General features: G+C 32.7%; 1 protein-coding gene across 1 annotated transcript in view; it reads left to right on the plus strand.

Annotated features, from left to right (window-relative positions):
- Window positions 1-26939, plus strand: part of SLO2 (slowpoke 2) — a 463125-nt gene that overhangs the window by 435136 nt on the left and 1050 nt on the right. Inside the window, exons 13-22 of the mRNA XM_089646001.1 lie at window positions 277-611; window positions 3673-3840; window positions 4409-4562; window positions 11326-11559; window positions 12517-12633; window positions 13177-13311; window positions 13745-13856; window positions 14720-14905; window positions 15560-15691; window positions 26709-26914. Of these exons, the coding sequence (XP_089502127.1) occupies window positions 277-611; window positions 3673-3840; window positions 4409-4562; window positions 11326-11559; window positions 12517-12633; window positions 13177-13311; window positions 13745-13856; window positions 14720-14905; window positions 15560-15691; window positions 26709-26914 (1779 nt within the window). The remainder of the gene's footprint in view (window positions 1-276; window positions 612-3672; window positions 3841-4408; window positions 4563-11325; window positions 11560-12516; window positions 12634-13176; window positions 13312-13744; window positions 13857-14719; window positions 14906-15559; window positions 15692-26708; window positions 26915-26939) is intronic.

Here is a 26939-nt window from a genome sequence, read left to right on the forward strand (position 1 = left end):
CCTACATCAATGACAGCTAGAATACAACAAAATAAATTGCGTGCAAAGTGCAAAGCCAGTATTGCCAACAATTTTAATTTGCTCTAGGTAGGGAGAAAAAAATTCTTTGACTATATATTTTCAAATACATGCATGTACATACGTATGGTCCAATAGGATTAATACTGATATAGTAAAATAAATAGTGTAACATTATTACATCACACATCAACATTATCTAGTACTTTAAGTAAGTTACACAGTACTTGTATATAACCCATGATTTGTGAATTCCAGATACGGTGTGGCTCTTGTGGGCGTCCGCCCCGCTGAGCTGCCCGAGTTCTACGAGGAGACCATCCTGCTGAACCCCGGCCCGCGCCACATCATGAAAAAGACCGACACGTGCTACTACATGAGCATCACCAAGGAGGAGAACTCAGCCTTCGTGGTCAACAACCAGGCGCCGGGCACCGGGCCAACCGATGTGCCCATCCCGGCACCCGCGCCGCCCACACCAGCCACTGCTACCGCTACTGCTACCACCGCGCCCTCCGCTGCCCCATGTGAGCCCCCGCAGCTGACCCTTCAAGGGCCCGGTTCTTCACCCGCTAGCATTGCCCACTCTGTCTGTGAGTGTTGTCGTCATGTGCCCGCAACCCACTCCTACCACTTTGCAAAAATCCGGCTTATTACCAATCCAAATTCCTCAGTTTGGGCCATTTCAAACTTTAACACATTTAATAACCATCAAATAGACTTTCACAAAAACTTGACATATTATTAATGGTCCCCGTTGAATCCTGATTCTCGGCCCATTTAAGCGTTTGATCAACTTGTTATCAGTTAAGCATGACAGTCATGTTGTTATGCTTGTCAGCAGATCATAATTTGATCCAAAGCTGCAAGGGGCCCAGAGAATCAGCGTTGAACAGGGACTGTTCTAAAATTCTAAATGGCACTGAACGTCATTTTGATGGTCATCAGTGCAGTCCATAGAGGCTTTTAAGCTGGGTACAATAACACTCGAGTTATGTAACACACAACTTACGTAAATTGGCAGGTATGTAAAAAGGAAATTTGAAAATTAGATAATTTTACACTGTACTATTCTATTAATTTTGAACATATTGCAGCCATCGGCGTTTGTTAAATTCCAACACTTAATTAATTACTTTAATATTGTCATTTTTATGACCGCTAAAAAGTATTATCAGTCTGCGGAATGCATTACTTACATAACTGGGGGTATCACTGTATTCTCCAAGAAATTGTAAAAGAAAATTACGTTCAATCCACACCATTGCTGTAAATAAGAGGAATATAAGTATGTATTATTATATGTACATCAATAAAAAAGAAAGATGTTCGACATCAGTTTTAGTACTTACCGTGAATAAGAATCTTAATCTAAACGCGAATCAGTTGAGTCTTTGTAGTTGATTTTTGCAAAGTAGTAGGATTAACGTTTTTTGGTCGTAAGTTTATTCTCTCATCTAGCTGGCTAAAAGCGCTTCTTCATGTTTACTAACGGTCAGCATTGATTGATCTGTCTTCCTGAATGTAGAAGTTTAAAATCATTATAGCATTAATAATTTGATGTCACTAGATTAGAGGCTATGCTCAACGCCGAAATGTATTTAAATACACACACTTGAATGGACCCATTATTTACTGTAACAATCTGGAACGGCTGCTTTGATAAACTGACTTATCCGCTGAATTGACATTTGGATATGACTGGTAACTCAAACAGGCGTGAGTTCTGATATTGTGTGTATTCACAGCTAATGTCATTTGTTTGTTTTCTCACATTTCCTCTCACTTCTTGTGTACACTGAGTATTATGTGAATTTACTTCTGATTTTAACTTTTTTCGGGTATGTTAAATATAATTTTATGTATTGTTTGTATGATTTAATGTATACAACATCAATATTTTACTTTCCGTGATTGCTGTTATTTTTTGGGAAGACTCCATCGCTAATGGATTAAAATGATAAATTTTGCCGACAATATTGTACATAATTTGTATATACATATCAACATTTTATGAATTTTTTGAAGCGCATTTCTATAAAATGTTCCACAGCAATACGTCATTTAATTCAAAGATTGAAATAAACCTGAGTCGTTTTTATTAGGTGCTTATTTATATTTCATATCCAAAACAACAAAGAAAACATTTTTAAAAGTCATAACTTTGTGTATTTCTAAGGCCGACTTAATAAATATTATATTTTACATCTAAATAAATATAAAATTGGTTTTGCATGGTATTATATTTAGGCAAAGCTGTAAGCTATTTTGTTATTTCACGTGAATTCAATTGTTATTGTTACAAAGTATTACATTTATGAACCACCGAAAGGTTTGTAGTATTTGATCATCGATACACAAACTACATACATTTTCATATTGAAAGTATTTGGTAGAATTTCATGTAAGGCTTACGCAAAGAACGTAAGAATCATACGGTAATGTTCAAACTGGTTTCAAACGCCACACTGTTTCACCGCAGCCGTGAATATGTGGTGTTGTGAACGTGTGTCGCATGTTACCAGTCTAAGGACGGGTTGTTTCGGAGAATCTGAACAATTCATCAAATTTCAACGTTCATTTTCAAGTTCTGTGAAAGATTTTTTCAAGTTCTGTTTTTATTTCAGTTTTGTCAAGCAACTAGCCTACAGTGATATAAAAACAGAACTTGAATAAGTCTTTCGCAGAACCCGAAAATGAACGTTGAAATTTGATGAATTGTTCAGATTCTCCAAAACAACCCGTCCTTAGAGTATTGTTTGTTACTTTGAAAAACTTTTTTATCTCCATTAATATTTTAACTTCTCAGTGTTTGCCTCGTAGGTTGCTAGCCTGACTGATATCTACCGCAATAGCCCAAAATGGTAAAAACATAAGCAATGGGTAAGTTTATAGAATGCATACATTTGTCAGATGCAAGGAAAAAATATATCATCTCTTGATTTATAGGTATCGGTCTTTTTAGTCTTTTTTGGATTGTTGTTGGTTTTAATTCACATTTTTTTATATTTTCTAAAATTGTTGTTGTTGATTGCACCATTTGAATGACACTATACATTTGGACATGTACATACCCTTTATATTAGTCGATAATGTACAAATAAGATATTTGTGATAACTGAAGGACAGTATTAAATTCTCTCTTGCATTAATTACAGCAATAATTTTTACTTTTATAAAAACTTAATAAAAATCTCCATTGCATTATATTTTACGCGTTTGTCTCTAATTCGATTGGTTACAGGTTTGATTCCTACCACGTACCGTGCAAATGCAAATATTTTTCATGATATGGCCATTGCCAGCCGAGTTGCTGTTATAGTTTGTTTGGTATTTCTATTATGAATACTCATAAGTAAATAAATTTATTCAATGTAATATGGTATGAGACGATTTTGATATTTTTCAAGACATCATTGTCGCATATATTAGAAAACATTGATTTATTTGACATGGGTAAATACAATAAATGGTTTCGATTAAACGTAACTATCGAACCCTTATTTTAGAATGTTGTATTTTATCCACATTTAAATGTTATCACACAAAAAGTTTGAATCAATTTGTTTAGCAAACTCTACACCATGTCATGTTCAGTAGACATTTCCTTAAATATATTTTCAATGTGAATATTAATTAAATTTGATGTAATAGCAACATTCCCGGATAATGGAAACCTAGGAGACTCTCGTCAGTGCCTTAAGGAGGCATCGCCCGTCTCCTTCACCAACGACAGCCTGCTGGTCCCCGGGACTCACCTGGAGGTTCCCGGGAGGTCCCTGGACACTAATCTTCTCTCTCCCGAATCTCTGTCAAGGAGGGGTTCGTAAAACAGCTACAAATCTTTGTCTAATAATTATAACTCTTAGTTTTGTTTTGACTTAAATAAGTAATTACAGGAAATTTGGGATGCCTGAGGAAGACATGGCCCAATCAAATACTTGAACTGGGTTATTCCAAGAGAATGAATGTAAATGAAGCAAGGGGTGTGTGCCGAGACTAAGTTTTGTGGCAGTCCATCCTCTCTGCCTACCGCTGCTGTGAAACGGTGTTATTGTTAGATTTTTGTTTTTGTTAATTATTTTTTAGGTTTAGCCTAACCTAAAAAATAATCAATAATTAATATTGCATTTTTAAACTGCAAACAATCATTAAATCATGAATTAATTGTTTATTTAATCCTAATAACCCTTTTTGTAAAATAATTGTGATTAATTTTTGGGTTTTAATACCGTTTTGTGACGTTACAGTGTCCATTAATCAGGACAGAGGGCAGGGGAGGGCAGAGCACTCAAGACATCATAATAACACAAAAATTAATCACAAAAATACTTTTGGCCATGAAAATCGCAAATCTGTAAAATTTTAATGTTTCATTTGTTTCACACAGGATCTCGTCGGCCCTCTATCTTGCCCGTGCCCGACATGTTCACCAGTTCTGCGTTTAACATCAACGCCGACGGTCACTTGGATGACGGGGGCGACGACAGTGATGATGAATTAGATGACGACGTGCCGTGGCGGTCGGCCTCTGAGAAGATCTCGTATGTACCCAACTATTTATGCTCACTTCTGTACAAATCAACCCACTTGTTGTTTTTGGCTGAAGATGTACAAGCTTTAAGTATTTTCTTCAGACATTTTTACAGACCACTGACTTTTTAAATGCCATTCAATTTATTATGAAAATAATTTATTTTTTATATCGTTTCACCTGCATTTTCATCTTCAAAATTTGTAAAATTGTTTACCTATATTATTTTATACTACCTACCTAACCTAACTCTTCCTTACAAAAGTGTGGTAACTGGTGCCTTTTTTATGCTAGATGTCTTAAAAAATATATATAATAATTTCATGTCTGTATACTTTATTTCACTAAAATTGTCATGAGCCACCACTGTTCAAAAGGATCCATTAACAAGGGATCTTACATTTACTTCAAAGGTTTTCATTTCTTATTCTTATCCCTGCCATGCTTTTTTTCAAACATTCATGTAAATATTAGCCTACATTATTTGTCTTTTTTCCAGAGAGCTTCCTCGTCTATAGTTCAAAAATAGCATGTTTTTTATCCTTTTGCACGTCATTGAATCTTATGCAATCAACGCATGCATTCAGTGTACAGTGTACAAAAACATAGCTTTGTAATTTACACCTTAAAAAAATATACTCATTTCTTAAAAAAAATTCTTCTACATCCCAATACATATTTTTATTTACATTTCATGTTAATTAGTGATCTAAAAAACGTCATATTTATCCTTAACCCTGTTTTTGTCATACAATATTAATAGTTTTTTAGTACCTATATAATATACTGTGTTATTTCTGGGTTAATTGTGAATTAAATCACAAAGAGCCAATGAACAATGGGTTAAATAGGTTACGTTCTCAAAAAAAGATTCTATCATTTAATCGATGACCTGTCAGTTCAGTCAGAATGGGCGTGGCATGCGACCATAGATATATAAATTTTGTAGACCGGTCATCTCAAATCTCATTCTCACAACTGAGAAATAGAGATGTAAGTTTGCTTATAATATCGAAATGAGATCATATTAGCAATTAGCATTGTGCTTTGAAAACGAGACTCGATCGGCTTGGTTTACACAATTTACACATGTATGGTCTACCTATGTCAATATGGTGTGGTAGCTAGCGCATCGATCTATGGCTTTTTTTCTCATATGTAAATGTACCTGATCACTTTGCTAGTGGATCGTGATCGACCCGGACCGTGTAAAATGATCGATCCACCCACGACTAAAAAGTACCGTTTAAATCAATATCTCTATAAACTTATTTTTATGCTTTCACATTCAAATACATTATAATATAAAATAAAAAATAAAATTTAAAAATCATTAACAAAGCAGGGCCCTTTTTGACTATGCTTCAAGAAATGCATGGACTTTATGTTTAATGTCTCAATGTACCACCTTTCTATGTAAATTTTTTAGCACAATCTTCCACTTGTATATGTAATAATATTATATGTCCCCATTTTATACATCTTTTCTTAGTGTTCCTCAATGATTTTTTTAATTATTTATAATGCAGTTTTTGTTTTGTTTTAGTACGTCAAACGACAAATAAAAATTAACCTTTGAATTGGAAAAATTGTATTTCTGTTCAGTAAGTAATTCAACGGTTCAAATGTAATCAATAACGAACATTGAACTTGCAAAAGAAATTTCATTATTTTCAAAGTTTGTGCATACAAATATTATTCAGTCAAGTTCATTTATGACAACTATATACCTATAATTATAATTTTATATATAATTTTTTTCTGCATATACTTAGAGCCAGTTGTATTTCCGACTGTCACATTTACCGTTACGCTTGACAGATCACAGTTCGATCAAAATCTAAAACGGGCCAAGAATCTGCGTTTAACGTGGAGGACCCTTCTGATGTCAAAATATTCACAATGGCTGATGGTTGATATGTCGCGACAATTTAAAATTTGACGGTCAGTTAAACAACTGGCCCTTACTGACTTAACTACTCAGTTAAGTAATGTTCAAATCAATGGCTTATAACAACCAATTTACTGAAACCTTGTAGGTCATAAGCAAACCTGACTGCATAATATTATAAGCATTATTTAATTTACAGCTGTTTAAAATAAAAGTCTCCCAATTGATTTGACGGCACTAGTGGTGATGTGATTGCTTTTCCACAAAAATATTTTTTAAATTCATCAAATGCTTTCAATGGGGAATAATGAAACGAGTTATTCTGTTTGCCATATAACCAATGACATTACAATGATATAGACACGTTACTGTCTCGCAAAATGTGGCAAGCAACAAACACACTTAAGTTTCCATTAAATTCTTAATTCAAACATTCATTCATGTATGACAAAGATCAGCCAGCAAGATGAGCCATTCAAAAAAAATGTGTATGTGAACGAAATGGATAAGGGAGCGTTTACATACTTAAAAGATGACAAAATGCTAACTCACTTTCATTAAAATGCATATATGGAATGCGTGAAGACCTACTGCCGTAGGTTGTCCTTATTTTTATGTTTTGCTACATTCTCTAGAGCAGGGGTGCTCAAACGGTCGATCGCGATCGACCGGTCGATCGCGACTGCTTTTTGAGTCGATCTCGAGAAAAATTTCCCATTTTTCATGCCTTCTTTCTTATTATTTATTTGTAGCTTGGAGCGGACTGAGTTACTTAACGGAGTGTTCTGGAACATTGCAGATAATATCAGATATACATCTCATAGCCACAGCATCTGACACAAAATTCTGGTATTTTATATCTGAAGATAAATATCCGAATCTAAGGCAAATCGCCCTTCAGTTGACGACAATGTTTGGGTCAACTTACTCGAGCGAGTCTGCATTTTCTGAAATGAAGATAATTATGTCAAAATATCGCAATCGACTAACTGACGAACATATGTCATCGTGCTTGCGATTAGCACTCGGTAATTACGTACCATCGTATTAAAAGTATGCTGAGGACATGCAGTGCCACGCTTCAACATCCAAAGTCATTATTTAGTTAAGTTTAGAAACTAGAACTCGTTTGTTTTTTGTAAGAACCAATAAACTTGCAATTTTGAATAAATATAAGTTTTTTTATTGACTTTTTAGTGCAGACCTCCACCTACCTTGACTAATTTCTGTCGTTCCTCCAAATTCTATGTGGATTGGTGGCCATGCAATTGTGCAACGTCCCTATATATACACTTATACCTGCGCCACGATACACCCTACCTACATAGATGACAATCCTGCATCACACATACTTGCAGCCTCTCAGAGTCGATCGATCGGAATCTAATAATATTGAGGTAGATCGCCAGCAGTTCAAGTTTGAGCACCCCTGCTCTAGAGCTTAAAACATTCGAGGAAACAATCTTAATTGATAAGTCATTTACTAATGCAATTTTATTCCTTGGCTTTTACTAGTGTTTGCTGAGTATTGGAAACCACCTTTCACAAGGACATTTTGGCACTCATTTGCGCAATTTTTGTAAGATATAACACACAACCTCATTCAACACATGACAATTTAGTACTAAATTAACTAAATCGAAAAGATGGTAATTAACGTATCTTTTGCGTGCCACTTTGAAAACGCTACAACGTGTCTATATGATTTGTAATGTTATTGTCTACAACAATAAATTAAATTGATTGGTTAGAACACTTTAACAAGTTTCCTTTAAAAGTGAAAAAATAAATAAATTTAAAGTTATTTTGTCTGTCGTTTGACTTATGTCCACCCTGTGCCTGTGTAAATGTATATGTGTGCGGGGCAGTAGTTCGCCGGCCAGCTCGGGGCCCCCCTCCCCCGCGGCCCCTGCCAGCCCCCCCTCCCCCTCGTCTGAGGGGGCGCCTTCGCAATGCACCAACCCTTTCCAATCGGCATGGCATGTGGAGTATGCTCGGTAAGTTACACCCTTTTGCACTGAACCCCTTTTATAGTTGGTCTGTGTTATGCAAGAATCGGTCAACCCGCAAATATAATACAACTAGCGCTACTACCCTGCTTTGCCCTACTTATTAAAATATATGCACGATCCAAAAGGATTTTAACCAGCGATTCCTGAGCATATTGAGCACACGCTTTTTAAAATCTTTCAGGTACGTGTTGATACACCCTACATTTAATTTTCAACATTTAATTGTATATCTCAATGCTCCATGGAGTTCACAATAGGGATGACTTTAAACTGAAAAAGTTGTGCAAATTTAGTTTCAAACAGATTTCTACTTCATAGTTAAGATTATGAAAAATTGTACATCTAGTTCAGAGGTTCCTAAACTTTTTTCTCACTGACATAGACCCCCAGCAAGCTGATATCGACCCCTGGGGGTGCATATAGACAACTTTGGGAACCTCTGATCTAGTTGAACAAATCTAAAAAAAGGATTGAAATGGAAATTTGGTCTCTTTCAACGAAAGCAATCTTTCCAACAAGCCTTTCATTGACAAGCTCGGTTTAACTAGCTCAACCAACCAGCTCAGGCACCGGTCTCCTTTGAAGTTAGAGTTAAGTTACTCTCTCAGAAGCTGTGCGTATTCTACTGGGCCAGCAGAATTGAATACTTATCTATTTATGTTCTATGTAATCTTAATCTGCGGTGTTTGCAACCATCATGGCATCATGAGAAATGGTGTCAAAGAAATAGAATTCAAAAGATTATCATTTATTTTTCGTTTATTATATGTGCCCTGCCAGGCTTGGGTATTATATCATGGAGTCTTAATTCTGATGAATCACTTTTCAAAATTCCAAAATCACGCTATGCTGCATTCGGAATAGACAATTCTATATTGTATTATATTGCGGGTTCAATTACTTTTGTATAATGCCGTCCACTTAGATACCGTATGACACTTCAATTACTGTAAGTACATACCAACTAAACAGTGGACAGCCATAGGCTCAGTGGCGGCTCGTGACTTTTGGGTGTACTAGAGTGCTAATATTATAAAAAATGGCATTTCTGATGTTGTTATAGCTTAAAATGATTTTTTTTTTTTTTTTCGAAAATCGATTTTTTGTATGAAGATTTTCAGGAAATTTCAGTATAGCCGTGCGCCGCACGGAATTCCTGAAAATCTTCATACAAAAAATCAATTTTCGAAAAAAAAAAAAAAAATCGTTTTCAGCTACAACAACATCAATTAAGCCATTTTTTGTAATATTAGCACTCTAGTAACCCAAAAGTCACGAGCCGCCACTGCATAGGCTACGCTGTGAATCTTTGCGCATCGATTCCTGGCAATAATTTACTGTTGACAATTCTGGTCACAAGATGGGATTATATGTTAAGTGCCCCAGAGACGATGAATATCAATAATCGTCAATGTATTCACGCGATTGACATTTGCAATTGAAGTGCAATTGCGGAACTTCAATCGAGCCGCCAATATTTTTTACCCCTGTTGTTTTATATACATCTGCAGAAAGAGTACTTAAAGTGTTTGAATACAGCCATAAACTTTTGAATTTAGTTTCCATAATTCTGGACAATCGTAATAAAACCACTCGAGCGATAGGGTATTTGCAAAATAAATGCCTTGAGCGATGGAGATTTTGAGAGTTTGAGAATTTGGCTGCACTCAAAAATAAAATCATACCTCCTAATATTAATATGGAAACATATAAACTGCTTACTGTGGTTTAATATGAATCTACGTATATGTCAATATTTTTCCCATATTATTAGGTTTTTTTTAAATTTCGATTGTAGATAAATTTAGGCAATCATCGCTCAAGGTCTAAAGCGATGAGACCTAAATATGGGTAGCCATCGTTACACTGGTTATTACAATTATAAGTAAAAACAAATAATCTCATTCTACGATGAAACTGAATTGCAAAGGATTAGATCGATAGACCAACTGAACAAACAATAATTGTCAATCAATGGTACTTGTCTACGCACTCAATTAAAATACCCATCATTCTCCTGTCAATAGGATGTCGCAAATTTCAACTACATACTTCAATTGACTGTAAACGATCTTGCACCAATGATGTAAATTGACGTATCCATTGACAATTGATATTGATTGTCTCCGGGGTGCTTTAGTGTAGTGGGGTATTTTGTATATTTGTACATATAATATAACCTTTCTTCAATGTTTCAAAGCCTAATCCTCCAACATATAACTTTTGTCTCTGAGCCGCTGTCTCGGGTTGAATTCCTAAGGGAAAATATGAAACTTTACGATTAAATGTTTTTCTATATGTACAAGGTTTTCACACTGGGTATTACATATTTAACGATTGTCACACAAACCAATTGGTAGTTGGTATGACATGTTAGTTCATGCAAATTTTTTCGTAAGTGCCTAATAATTTTCTCTACAGTGTTTATTAATATCTAGCTGTTACATATATTACGTAACTTTTGAAATAAAGTGTCACCAATGACATAAAAAAGAATTAAAACGATAGAATGTAGTGTCATTGTATTATTATTTATTATTAATGGGTAAATTGAAATATTATTTTTTAATGTAGGTATTTGCTTTTGTAGTGAAAAATCTTTGATTTTATGACATGATTTTATGATGTCAAATTAAAACCCTACCGACATCACAAATTCAAAAATATTGCACCAATTTTAGAAATGAATCTGATCTATTGGACCTTAAAATAATTTATTTGAATATCCTACGTAGGTTTCTAATTAGAATTATCGTAGTTTAGAACCTGGCAAAACAACTGTAAAATCCAGTTGTAGTTAGACGCACACTTGTAAATATAATTAAAGCATTGCCTGAAAGCTTATGGATAATACTTTCCTGATATTCCAGTATTGTGAAGGGTTTCCCTCCCGTGTCCCCATTCATCGGGGTGAGCCCGACCCTCTGCTACCTACTTAAGGAGAAGAAGCCACTGTGCTGCCTGCAGCTGGCGCAGGTATGCGAACACTGCTCCTACAGGAGCGCCAAGGACTATCAGTGGCAGAATAAGACCATCATCCTTGCGGCAGACTATGCCTCCAATGGAATATACAACTTCATCGTACCCCTGCGTGCCCACTTCAGGTAAAAACAAAACTATATTTATCTACTAACCTTTTACACCCATTAGGCTCTACCAGACGTACACTTCGGAGCAGCGGTATGCACCACTCCAGGCCGCCGCGCAGAAAAGTAAAGTCCGAAAGTAAGGTAACAGTTTACAGCGCAGTCCGTGAGACTTTTCTGCGCAGCTGACTGGAGCTTCAATAATCCATAGAAAAATAAACTATTTTACCATATTTAATTGTTTTTAAATATTACACCTCACAAGAGCGCCCCTCTCAACACAGTGTATAGAAAAGAGAAATATGTCACCGCCCAGTGATCACCATCAGGGCAAAGGTAGGGGATTTTTTAATGTGGGTCTTGAAGAAATTCGGATTACAGGACGGTAGATCTTTTGAGGACAACAACATTGAAAATCGTGGTGTATAAATTTATGACTGACTGATATTGCTAAAAACCAGCACAGTCAGGGACTGATTCAATTGAATCAGTAATTTCTATACCTGAAGATGCAATTAGGCATATAGAAATGACAACAGTTTTTAAGACCCTTCTTTCACAGGGGTAAGCATGTATCCGATACTCATGTCGTGTATTCACGTCGCAAACAACTTGCTGCGCACATCCTCTACGGAAATCAAGAGACCCGCATCGCCTCCAATCATTGAATTCTCGAAATGTCAAAACTAGAAAGTTTTTTATAACTTTACTTGAAACCAAATATGTAGTTGCTGCAGCTGTTATTTTAATATCCTGTCATTATTTGTTGACTGTTTGTTCCTAGCATTGATCATATGCATTGTTACAAAATGTCTGACACAAGTGATCCCATGTTTAAAGTCTCAACGACGTAAGTTGTAACAACCTCGCCCAGCTGGTCGCAAGAGACTGGTGTCGTTGTCGAGCTTGCGAAATGTCGGCAAAGTGTGCATGTGTACAAACCTACACTATTTAATTATATTTCTGTATTTCCAGGTCCAAGACTTCGCTGAATCCGATCATCCTCCTGCTGGAGCGACGCCCGCACGTTGCGTTCTTGGACTCCATCGCCTACTTCCCTCTGGTTTACTGGATGCTGGGAACCATCGATTCGTGAGATGATTTTTTTCTTGTAGTTAAGAACAGAGATTTTAAAAAACAATCGCGTTTCTACAAAATAGTCATTATACTAACTCGGCCAGTATCTCCCTAAAAGTTTCGGTAGCAAAAATATTTCAGTAAGCGTGAAATTTTGAGTAAAGCTATTATTATAAAGAACACTAATAGCTCAATAGTTAGATAGGTACATACATATTTACCTACCCTTCGTTTCCGTGCAGTGACCTATCTTCTGCTTTTACGATTTTAAACGCAACAAAATGTTTAAGATAGTTTAAATAGAAAATAAATCGTGAAGTTGGACAAATAAGTCACTGCATGCTACTGCTACCCATGTATCATGCGAAAGTTATCTATAATTGCTATTTTGCGGAAATGATTTGCGTAGACATACACATATATAATTCATCATTTTAATATTGGCGAGAGTTCAGTTCAACTCTTCGCTATATCCAATAAATCACACCGGCCTTTATGTCTTCAGCAGTAGAGTAAATACCATCTTGTTTATTAACGCATCAATGACCTTTCTTTCAGGCTTGACGACCTGCTGAGGGCTGGAATAACTCTGGCTGAGAATGTGGTTGTTGTCAACAAAGAGCTGTCCAACTCCGCTGAGGAAGACAGCCTCTCTGACTGCAACACAATCGTCGCAGTACAGACCATGTTCAAGTAAGATACGCCAAATTATCTACCGCTGTTTTTGACTACTTATTTCCCTTCAAACCTATTCTATTTACCCGGTATCTATACTTAGGGCTGCGCATTTGACTTGTGTTGACTAATTGAAAGTTTCATCAATAATATCATCAATATTTGTGGAAATCAACATACACGAAGATGATGAAAACATGATGTAACACCCATACTGCAACTACAGTCCGCCTCGGAACAGGAAAACCTAGTGTGGAGGACTGTGAATAAACTTTCTTGTTATTGCGTCTTTATATTAAGTAGGCAATAATAAAATCCATGCAGTCTGCGCAAGTTTAGGAAACGGTTAGATGATCTCATGCAACCAGGTTCTCTAACCTTTGTTTATTATTTCTCTTCCACTCGCAACATTTATAACTACACACCTTCAGTTTGATTTTACGCTTTACAGGTTTTTCCCTTCAATTCGCTCCATCACCGAATTATCTCAGTCATCCAACATGCGCTTCATGCAGTTCAGGGCTCACGATAAGTACGCCCTGCATCTCTCCAAAATGGAAAAGGTACCCCAAACATTCCATTCTACTGCTGCAATTTACAAATTGACTAATCTGTAACTAATTTTAATCTGTTTCATGCGCGCGTATGCATTTCACATACTTTTATTTAATATTTTACTCAAATGTAGAATTGTAAATTAATTCTACTCATATCTTGTCTGCGTTGAATATGCTGAAACTTAGGTAACTTTTTGTTCAGCGATAGAATTCGGCATTCTTTTATGATGATATAAAATCTTTAAAAATTTTAATATATTGTATTGTTTTGCGATTATTCAGGTACCTATTTTCGATAACTATTAACCGCATATTTTGGCATTTCTAAAACATGTGAATTGTCAATATATTGGGTTAGTGTTATTGTCTAATGATATGCACATAAAAGATAGACCGCACACTGATACGCAGCTCATACTTGTATATGGATTTCTTGTTTGTCGGCGAATGTTAATGCGATTCTATTGTTGCTTCTATCTAACCTTATAATGTATTGATATACTAATAAAAAACATTGCATTGCCATTTTTTTATATTTTTATTATGAATATGTATAAAAAATATACTATTATTATGTGAATTGCTCTGAAAATGTATGGTTACTTATGTAAATAATCATACAGTAATAGATTGATCCATTCTGCAAAAATGTATTGTTTTAGGTTCTGATTTTTTTAATCAAATATTTGATGTGTCTGTATGTTAACCACAAATAAATAAGTTGATATCTATCTTCAGTCAGCGTTATACCTGCGTATTGTCAAATGAGTACTAAATCTGTTTGATTTTTAAAATGGCTACCTTTTGTGAATGTACCTTGCAGTGAATATACGAATATACCGTGCACTGTGACTGTGGTGTTGTTTCAGTGCGAGAAGGAGCGCGGCTCCCATATCTCCTACATGTTCCGGCTGCCCTTCGCCGCCGGATCTGTGTTCTCTGCTTCCATGCTCGACACCCTGCTATACCAAGCCTTTGTCAAGGACTATGTCATCACCTTTGTGAGGCTGCTCCTCGGCGTTGACCAAGCTCCCGGCTCTGGATTCCTAACCTCGGTTTGTGCGCTTCTTTTTTCTAAACCACTTTTTCAGGTTTATTTTTCACATCAAAATGGCAATTGACTCTTTCACATGGAGAGTGAATTTAGTTACTACAAAACACAATGGGTACATATTCAGGACATGTACGTATTGATATTTTCACGCATTTTTCATACTGGAATGGTCTGTAAATTGTTATCTCTTTCAACAAAATCGATTTCGTTTTCACATTAGCTAAAAACCTGTCAGAAAATTTGTTCCACGATTCTGTCATCCTAATATGTTAGATACTTGTTTTTTTTGCATTAACTCCGAACAAGAGACCCTGAAGAATATAATTTCCCTCAGGGTATGCTGTATGTAGGGTCTTTTTTGAGAAGAGGGAGGAGTGACCATGGGTCTTGAAGAGACGAAGGAAGGCAGGAAACGCAGAAGCCGGCAAATCATTCTACAGCCGAGCTATTGAACTCAAGAACGAGTCGTAGAAATTACCCGTTCTCAAATGACAAATCTCAACCGTGTGCAACTTGTACCTATCATCTGTGCCCTAAAATTTTTAGGGCACAGACCTAAATCTGTTTATTAAGATAGTGGAATCAACAGTGGGGCACACTTGCGATTTGTACAGGGTCAGCAGTTGTGTGTGAATATGATAACTCTCCTGTTCAGATGAAGATCACCAAGGAAGACATGTGGATCCGCACTTACGGGCGCCTGTACCAGAAGCTGTGCTCCACCACCTGCGAGATCCCTATCGGCATATACCGCACTCAGGACACCAGCCTGGCGGACACCTCGCACGTGAGTATGTCCGGGGCCGGGACGTGGCCGTGGTCCCACTGCGTGCGAATGCGACCATCGGTGAGTCTAACCGTCCCCCGAGCGGAGGCACATACACCCAGATATACGCCACACACACACCCACACAAGAACTCAACGCTTTTCACCAGTGAGAGAGGAGACAGATTGATTGCACATGAAATGACTTTGGCTTGATTTTACATAATATCTCATTTTACAATACTTTAATAGGTGGCAGATTAGATTTTCTTAAATGAACTTTGAGATTATAATAGCTTTTGAATCTTTGACTTTCATCCAAGTTTGAAACAGTTCTTCACGATTTAATGTTTTATGGGATTCAGTAGTATTTAATCAAATTAGAATCAAGCTTTGATTTGAGATTACATGTATTATTTTATTGATTTATTTTTGGGGTATTATGCCGTGTTGCACTACCTCCTTCTTTAGCGCAACACGGCATAATACCCCAAAAAAAATCACTATGATACTTTTGGCCTAGAAAATCTCAAATCGTATCTACATGTTTTATTGTTCAAACGAAACCTAGAAGCCCTAAAAACATGCTTCAATTCAGCAATAGCCAGGTACTTCCTTATCTTCCTCTTCCCCCATCTCCTTCTCACTCCCACTATTGTCGGCCTCACAATGTACCCAAATTAGTGATGCTATTAAAAAATATACATACATATTTATAAAAGATTGTTGTTAGTTGGGTCATGCAACTTAACCTTAATACTCAATCAGCTATTCAAAACTTATTTTTTCTCCAGACAGATCAATAAATGTTAGTTAAGATGGGTTATTTCACAGAAATTCATATGTAACATTGACATCCACTGATCATTCAGCGCCATTTAGTTTTTTGACAATTGAAAGGTCCTCATTAAATGCCGATTCTTAATCCGTGTCAGATTTTGAACAAATTGTGATCAGCAGAAGAGGACATCTATCATGTTGTTGAGCTTGTCAGTTGATTACAATTTGAAAGGCGTTTAACGGGGACCTTTCAAATGTCAAAAAAACCCAATTGGGCTGAATTGATGTAATTTAAATGTTCTGAATAAATGGTCACGTTAGGGAATCAAACATTAAGTCATTTCATTTGCATGAGATCTGCGAGCAGTGAGCACGTGTGGCAATGGGTCGCTATTCCATGTTCACCCTTTTATTTGTAACATGATTTTCTCTAAGCTTTTCAATAAGTCACTTCAGCTTTATAGCCCTTTTTCCTTAACCTTCTCATTCTTTTGTAATTTTAAAAGTCAGTTTACTCGTAGCCATTCGTAAAACGATGAAAAACGAACCCTTTCTATAAATTCGGAGGTGTTGGTTAATTAGATTAATTTCTTCTTAGAAATCAATAGGCTTATACATATTTAATGAATGTTGTCTATAAAATTTCATAATGCATATAAAAATGTTCGTAGTTCTTAATCAATATTTCGAATATCAGTACATAATAATATTTAGTATAAATAATAATTACCTATTTTCAAAATAATAGTGGATACGTCATGAAGATACTATATTTGGCATTTTAGTTTGTGGAAAGGTGTATGTAGGTTATTTCTTGTGGTGTGAATAATGTGTTGTCTCATCAGTGACTAATAAATCCTCCAGTGCTGTGATCATACAATACACTAGTCTCATTCAATATCACTAAATCAATTATGTTTCAATTTGATAAAAGCAGATCTTCTCAAGTTGTGCTGAAGACAGTTCTTATATTTGATTCACGGCCCTTTTCTGTGACAAACTCCCAATGATCGCACTCCCACACTATAAAAAGTAATATATCGTCAAATGTTTGCAGCTTCTGTGTGTAGATTATTTGTGTGTTTAGTTATTCTGCGAGGATTTGGCCAAAACAGACAAAACCATTATTAAATTAGCAATTTTCCCGAGTTAGTAAAAACTTGCATGTGCTTTTTTTATGACAGCCATTTTCAGATTCATACGTTAAATCTCCATTTTAAACACTAACACAAGGAATTGAAATTAATTGGCTTTCATCAGTGGTAATGCGACAAACCTCCGCCCGCGGCCATTCTGAAATTCTGATTCTTTTGATTTCACGTCCCCCGGGTGGTCGCTATGCCACAGACTCATTGCAAAATACTAATTTTTATTTTACTAAACCATCATAAAACACAACAAAACATGTAATTAAATTCTTTTTTTTTCATCAAGGCTTTGCTGTTTAATTTATTGGATAAGCTATTATTATAGGTGCTTTCTCACAACTCATATAGTATGTAGATATATTAAATTTATACCTACTTTTTAAATGTCTGTTTTGCCAAATAAACACAGAATGTTTAGTTTTTCACCAGCACTAATTAATTATTAACTAGTAAATCTAACACAGTGTTCTATAAACAAGAGTAGTTACATAGTTTGACGTGTTATATTTGTAAAACTTGTAGAATTTTAGTAAAAGAAATAGTGTGTTACTTATAATTATTAACAAATGGGAAAGGTTGCTTTTAAAAGTAGAAAATAAACACATAGAAGGCTTATTTATTTTGGATTTATTGTTGAAAAAAATTTAGAGTAGGATTTTCACAAGGACGCCTTATTATTTTGCATTCAATATAGATACATACAACCTCTAAGCAAATTCTTAATATAGATACATACAACCTCTAAGCAAATTCTTAATATAGATACATACAACCTCTAAGCAAATTCTTAATATAGATACATACAACCTCTAAGCAAATTCTTAATATAGATACATACAACCTCTAAGCAAATTCTTAATATAGATACATACAACCTCTAAGCAAATTCTTAATCGATTATTTACATAGTCGTCTTCAACGCATCACTAAAATAATATACTTTAATACATACATAGGAACTATTAGATCGCTTTGTCCTCATTCTGACACCAATACGTTAGTGAAGTTTTGTAATTATATTTATTTTGTATTATGTCCTTTTTAATACAAACTCCAGGTTTATCTTCAGCTTTTTTGTTGGTTTTTCTTAATAACAACCAATTTTGATATTTTAATATGAATGGTGATTTCTAACTAGATTGTTATCTTTTTTTCTGTCAGAATGACGGTGAATTAAGAGTTCTCTTTGAGAGTTATCTTTTTAAATCATTAATAACAATAATTGAATAATAGTTTAATGAAACTAAGTAACTAACCACCACGCAGTTTCTCGGCAGGGGTAGGTAGGGAGGGTGGACTGCCAAACAACTCGGTCTTGGCAATCACTCCTTGCTTCAATAACATTCATACATCACCTCATACAACCCCTTCTGTTATTCTGACTCTTGTCATGGTCCGACTCGAGTATTTGTTCACTCGATTGACTTATTTCTTCCTCAGGCGTCTCCGACTTTTTCTACCAATCACATATTCTCCTTGCATTTATTCGCTCTACATTTCAATAAAATAATAATTGTAAAATGAAATAAACATAAAACGTCAAATAAACAAAAAGTTTATCATGCAAAATTAATTTTTACAGTTTGTTGAATTATCCTTTATGGAAATTGACAAACATTTATTTTACCTACTAAACGTAATTTTCAATAAATAGTTAAGAATTGTTTATTACTGCAAACTTTAATAACTGTGTAATCACATTATCAAATAATATTTTATAAAAATAAAAACCTGATATATCAATAAATTTTTTGTTTTTATAATTGGCTAATGATTCGGTAAATTCCTTTCTCATGACTCTCGCTACAAGACACATATAAATTATTATTAATTGGAATTGCGTATCTGAAAGTTTTGTATTACAATAATTTTCTTGGATACATCTCACATTCCAATGCTTCTGTCATTTCTGTTACACGAGTAGCATGACTCAGTTAATAAAATAGAAAAATGGATGAATGTGTTTTTCTGCTTGCCCTACACTTTATTTATTAAACTTTCTGATATCCCTGAAATACAAGGGGAAAAGTTAAAATTTAAATCATATTCCATATTTTAGTAGAGAGGTTAGATTTTATCTAGTATCATTATTAATTACTGATATTTCGCATCGACGGCCTCTCAATTACCAATCCAGAGGTTGAGGGTTCAAATCCCAGCGGTGCCAAAGCAATTTTTTCTTAATTAATTTGTGTTGTATCACAATGAATTAATTTTAAAAAATGTCATATATTTGCAGCATGTTAAAAGAGTGGAAGATACTCTCAGTATCGCCCTAGTGAAAAAACCACCATTCAGAATTGAAACCTCACTTGAAATGGCTTTAGCCGTGTTCGGTGAATAGATCAGAATAGGCAGGTTTCTCCACCTTTCTCTTCCCATTTCTTTCCCTCTCAACTACCTTTAGCCTCACAACAGTATTATAGTAATTTATTTTTGGGGTATTATGCCGTGTTGCGCTACCTCCTTCTTTAGCCAACGCTTCTAAATATTATTTGATTAGATGTGTAATATTATTTGATTAGATGTGTAATATTATTTGATTAGATGTGTAATATTATTTGATTAGATGTGTAATATTATTTGATTAGATGTGTAATATTATTTGATTAGATGTGTAATATTATTTGATTAGATGTGTAATATTATTTGATTAGATGTGTAATATTATTTGATTAGATGTGTAATATTATTTGATTAGATGTGTAATATTATTTGATTAGATGTGTAATATTATTTGATTAGATGTGTAATATTATTTGATTAGATGTGTAATATTATTTGATTAGATGTGTAATATTATTTGATTAGATGTGTAATATTATTTGATTAGATGTGTAATATTATTTGATTAGATGTGTAATATTATTTGATTAGATGTGTAATATTATTTGATTAGATGTGTAATATTATTTGATTAGATGTGTAATATTATTTGATTAGATGTGTAATATTATTTGATTAGATGTGTAATATTATTTGATTAGATGTGTAATATTATTTGATTAGATGTGTAATATTATTTGATTAGATGTGTAATATTATTTGATTAGATGTGTAATATTATTTGATTAGATGTGTAATATTATTTGATTAGATGTGTAATATTATTTGATTAGATGTGTAATATTATTTGATTAGATGTGTAATATTATTTGATTAGATGTGTAATATTATTTGATTAGATGTGTAATATTATTTGATTAGATGTGTAATATTATTTGATTAGATGTGTAATATTATTTGATTAGATGTGTAATATTATTTGATTAGATGTGTAATATTATTTGATTAGATGTGTAATATTATTTGATTAGATGTGTAATATTATTTGATTAGATGTGTAATATTATTTGATTAGATGTGTAATATTATTTGATTAGATGTGTAATATTATTTGATTAGATGTGTAATATTACTTGATTAGATGTGTAATATTATTTGATTAGATGTGTAATATTATTTGATTAGATGTGTAATATTATTTGATTAGATGTGTAATATTATTTGATTAGATGTGTAATATTATTTGATTAGATGTGTAATATTACTTGATTAGATGTGTAATATTATTTGATTAGATGTGTAATATTATTTGATTAGATGTGTAATATTATTTGATTAGATGTGTAATATTATTTGATTAGATGTGTAATATTATTTGATTAGATGTGTAATATTACTTGATTAGATGTGTAATATTATTTGATTAGATGTGTAATATTATTTGATTAGATGTGTAATATTATTTGATTAGATGTGTAATATTATTTGATTAGATGTGTAATATTACTTGATTAGATGTGTAATATTATTTGATTAGATGTGTAATATTATTTGATTAGATGTGTAATATTATTTGATTAGATGTGTAATATTATTTGATTAGATGTGTAATATTATTTGATTAGATGTGTAATATTACTTGATTAGATGTGTAATATTATTTGATTAGATGTGTAATATTATTTGATTAGATGTGTAATATTATTTGATTAGATGTGTAATATTATTTGATTAGATGTGTAATATTATTTGATTAGATGTGTAATATTATTTGATTAGATGTGTAATATTATTTGATTAGATGTGTAATATTATTTGATTAGATGTGTAATATTATTTGATTAGATGTGTAATATTATTTGATTAGATGTGTAATATTATTTGATTAGATGTGTAATATTATTTGATTAGATGTGTAATATTATTTGATTAGATGTGTAATATTATTTGATTAGATGTGTAATATTATTTGATTAGATGTGTAATATTATTTGATTAGATGTGTAATATTATTTGATTAGATGTGTAATATTATTTGATTAGATGTGTAATATTATTTGATTAGATGTGTAATATTATTTGATTAGATGTGTAATATTATTTGATTAGATGTGTAATATTATTTGATTAGATGTGTAATATTATTTGATTAGATGTGTAATATTATTTGATTAGATGTGTAATATTATTTGATTAGATGTGTAATATTATTTGATTAGATGTGTAATATTATTTGATTAGATGTGTAATATTATTTGATTAGATGTGTAATATTACTTGATTAGATGTGTAATATTATTTGATTAGATGTGTAATATTATTTGATTAGATGTGTAATATTATTTGATTAGATGTGTAATATTATTTGATTAGATGTGTAATATTATTTGATTAGATGTGTAATATTACTTGATTAGATGTGTAATATTATTTGATTAGATGTGTAATATTATTTGATTAGATGTGTAATATTATTTGATTAGATGTGTAATATTATTTGATTAGATGTGTAATATTATTTGATTAGATGTGTAATATTACTTGATTAGATGTGTAATATTATTTGATTAGATGTGTAATATTATTTGATTAGATGTGTAATATTATTTGATTAGATGTGTAATATTATTTGATTAGATGTGTAATATTACTTGATTAGATGTGTAATATTATTTGATTAGATGTGTAATATTATTTGATTAGATGTGTAATATTATTTGATTAGATGTGTAATATTATTTGATTAGATGTGTAATATTATTTGATTAGATGTGTAATATTACTTGATTAGATGTGTAATATTATTTGATTAGATGTGTAATATTATTTGATTAGATGTGTAATATTATTTGATTAGATGTGTAATATTATTTGATTAGATGTGTAATATTATTTGATTAGATGTGTAATATTATTTGATTAGATGTGTAATATTATTTGATTAGATGTGTAATATTATTTGATTAGATGTGTAATATTATTTGATTAGATGTGTAATATTATTTGATTAGATGTGTAATATTATTTGATTATGTGTGTAATATTATTTGATTAGATGTGTAATATTATTTGATTAGATGTGTAATATTATTTGATTAGATGTGTAATATTATTTGATTAGATGTGTAATATTATTTGATTAGATGTGTAATATTATTTGATTAGATGTGTAATATTATTTGATTAGATGTGTAATATTATTTGATTAGATGTGTAATATTATTTGATTAGATGTGTAATATTATTTGATTAGATGTGTAATATTATTTGATTAGATGTGTAATATTATTTGATTAGATGTGTAATATTATTTGATTAGATGTGTAATATTATTTGATTAGATGTGTAATATTATTTGATTAGATGTGTAATATTATTTGATTAGATGTGTAATATTATTTGATTAGATGTGTAATATTATTTGATTAGATGTGTAATATTATTTGATTAGATGTGTAATATTATTTGATTAGATGTGTAATATTATTTGATTAGATGTGTAATATTATTTGATTAGATGTGTAATATTATTTGATTAGATGTGTAATATTATTTGATTAGATGTGTAATATTATTTGATTAGATGTGTAATATTATTTGATTAGATGTGTAATATTATTTGATTAGATGTGTAATATTATTTGATTAGATGTGTAATATTATTTGATTAGATGTGTAATATTATTTGATTAGATGTGTAATATTATTTGATTAGATGTGTAATATTATTTGATTAGATGTGTAATATTATTTGATTAGATGTGTAATATTATTTGATTAGATGTGTAATATTATTTGATTAGATGTGTAATATTATTTGATTAGATGTGTAATATTATTTGATTAGATGTGTAATATTATTTGATTAGATGTGTAATATTATTTGATTAGATGTGTAATATTATTTGATTAGATGTGTAATATTATTTGATTAGATGTGTAATATTACTTGATTAGATGTGTAATATTATTTGATTAGATGTGTAATATTATTTGATTAGATGTGTAATATTATTTGATTAGATGTGTAATATTACTTGATTAGATGTGTAATATTACACATCCGAAACGTTGGCTAAAGAAGGAGGTAGCGCAACTCGGCATAATACCCATTTAAGTTACAACTCGCTGCCAGCTTTCTTAAAAACTATACATATTTCCAATTAAACACATTTAACAAGTTTTAACCATTTGGCTGGTTTCAACTATTTAACGAGTGATTTTGATAATGTTATGCTGTGAATACACACGCAAGCCGAACTGCCCAGCTGAACCACCACTTGTGCAAAAGGAACGAAGCAAACGCAAATGGCGCAAAACGCCACTTGTAGTTACTCCGTTCCTTACCCATAATTCGTGGCACGTCTCACATTTCGGTTCGCAAATGTAAACGCAGCATTACTTCACAAAAGAGCAAACATACCTCCGTATAATATGTAGCCAGAAAATTACAATTTTGTTTAATTTTTTGCAGATTTAATTCCCACGCTATTACTTATTGCTATTGAAGTATAGAAAACACAGTTTAGTAGATAGTTACGTGTTCAGTGTTTTAATGTGTTTGGTGTTTGTAGTTAGATTTGGTAGCATGTAACTGAAATGGGTACATAATATTATAATGTAAACCAACTTTACTTTTTAAATAACAATTGTTGTTGCCCTTCTTCATTTTGAAATACATTCATTTTATACATTAGATATTTAACTATTATTATATTATGTGTAATTTTCATTACCTAGTAATTACATATCTTATTTTTAATATGCGGCAACTGTTTTCTAATTCATAATACATATTTGATCTTGTTTATCAACATTCTTTTGTATATATGTATTTCATTCAATTTCAATTCAACTGCTTGAACCTCACATCATGATTGTACTATTTGTACTTAAAAGCAAATCTTTATCGTCATTTTCCTTATTCCATTTTGCAATCGCGATATCTTTGATAAACGGCATATTTGGGTCAAGTCAAAGGCCTTAAGAGGTTTATTTTCTGAATTTGTTGTATGCAAACAGCATGTCGAAGAAGGAGCCGACGGTGCTAGTGCGGGGGTAACCTACCGCCCGCCTCCTACGCCCACTAGTTGCCTCGGCGGCTGCTCTAATAACGACAAGACTGCGGTAAGGGAAAACACCCTGAACAAACAAACAAACACCCTCTACACCTGTTGCACTCCTGGCTATTGATAATAATTATTCATTTGAGTGTTGCCTGATACTTCTTTATACTACACATTCTAATTCGGTATGAGTAAAGTTATTGTATTGGTTTAACCGATTATTATTACATTTTACATTATATTCAAATAACTGGAGGTTTTTAAACATTTCATTCAGAACATTCATGACTGACATCTCTTTTGTACTGCAAAGAGATTTGTATTTTTATATGATACTAGTGGGCCTCAGCAGACGTTGTCCTGTCACAGCCTTCTATGTAGGGAAGTTAAAATTTGTGGTTTTACGTATTTTTGTATGAGAAATCTATACTTTAATTAGTACTCGACAACAGCGCCACCTATCGGGTCCAAAACTATCGTATAATTTAAGCTGGAACCAACCGTACACATTCACTGAATTTCATTGAAATTAGTTGGGCGGTTTCGGAGATTAGCGTGTATAAACACAGTGACACATGATTTTTATAGATTTAGATGACTGCGGATAAAGTTCCCAACCAAAAATTGTCTCCTTCTCTCTTTATTTTACTATTACTAGAATGTTTTCTCAAAAAATAGAAATTCACTTTGCGTAACAAATTATGAAAGCATGTAATTTTTTTATTATTTAATATATTATAATAACAACAATATCTCAGTGGAAACATGAAAATAATTTCTCTTGAATTTTCTATGGACCTTTGTGCGTGGATATTGTATATGCACAAATAAATTTGAAAATGCTGTTTTTTGAGAAATATTCCCCTAAAACATTTGCTGTCATATTTGAATTTAAATTTAGCTAAACCAAAAACTGTAAACCTATTTCTATAAATCTTATAATATGAACACACTAAATGGAAATGATCTACTATTTCTGAGCCTTCATCAATCACTAAGTAAATTACGTATTATTCGCACACAACTTTTGCAATCGCAAAGGTTAGCCATGTCAGAAGTTTGCATTTCATTAGGCTTCACTATTCTTCAACTTAGTTTTTCGTATAATAAGTACTTATATAATCGTAGCCTTCTCATTCTCATGTCCCACTGTTACTCCCACCTATTAGTATTATGCTTGAATCCCGCGTTTTTTATATTATCATACCAATCTTGGCTGACTGGCTTTATCTAATACATAGTATACATCCATCAATTCATTTTTCATGTTTCCATGCATAGTTTCTGTTTCTTCTACAAACTATTAAATATTTATTTGTACAAACTCGAGAGAAAATAAGAATATTAATAAAAGGGGGAACCCCTCACACAAATTTCTGATTACATTTAGAAGAAGCAAATAACTTTCGATAGTATTACAAGGGGTAATACAGATTGTGCGTTGTTTTATTTAAACATATTTTTTATGAAAAAGAAATAAAATCGCGATTTTCACCGTCATTTCATTAATATTCACACTTGTGTTTTGTTTTTTGGGAGAGTCAAAAACAAATTGCAAAATTCGTCCTGCTTTAAATGTGGTATATATTGCGAAGAGGGTGTTATTTTTCAAAAGGGTGTTTTTATTTTTAGTGCCAAACAACTACTTAGTTTAGTTAATAGATGCATATAAAATACCTGTATTTGAGATCTGACACCTTCTAGAAAATATTCTTCTGTTGTATTACTAAGTGTGTTTTTGTGTGTTTACGGGAGCAGTACACAGTGGGTCTGGTCGATGAAGCAAGGGACAACCACGCACAGCAAATTGAGCGAGCTGAGATTGCCAACTTAGTGAGGTCCCGGATGGAATCACTGAACCTGCCTACAATTGACTATGATGATGTCAGCGAGAAGCGAAACAGTCTGTCCTATGTCATCATCAACCCTAGCTGCGACTTAAAGCTGGAAGAAGGCGATATCATGTATGTAAATCTCAGTTAATCTTTG

This window comes from Hesperophylax consimilis, chromosome 23 (assembly GCF_061612785.1).
Source record: "Hesperophylax consimilis isolate HC1 chromosome 23, BYU_Hcon_1.0, whole genome shotgun sequence".
NCBI lineage: Eukaryota > Metazoa > Arthropoda > Insecta > Trichoptera > Limnephilidae > Hesperophylax > Hesperophylax consimilis.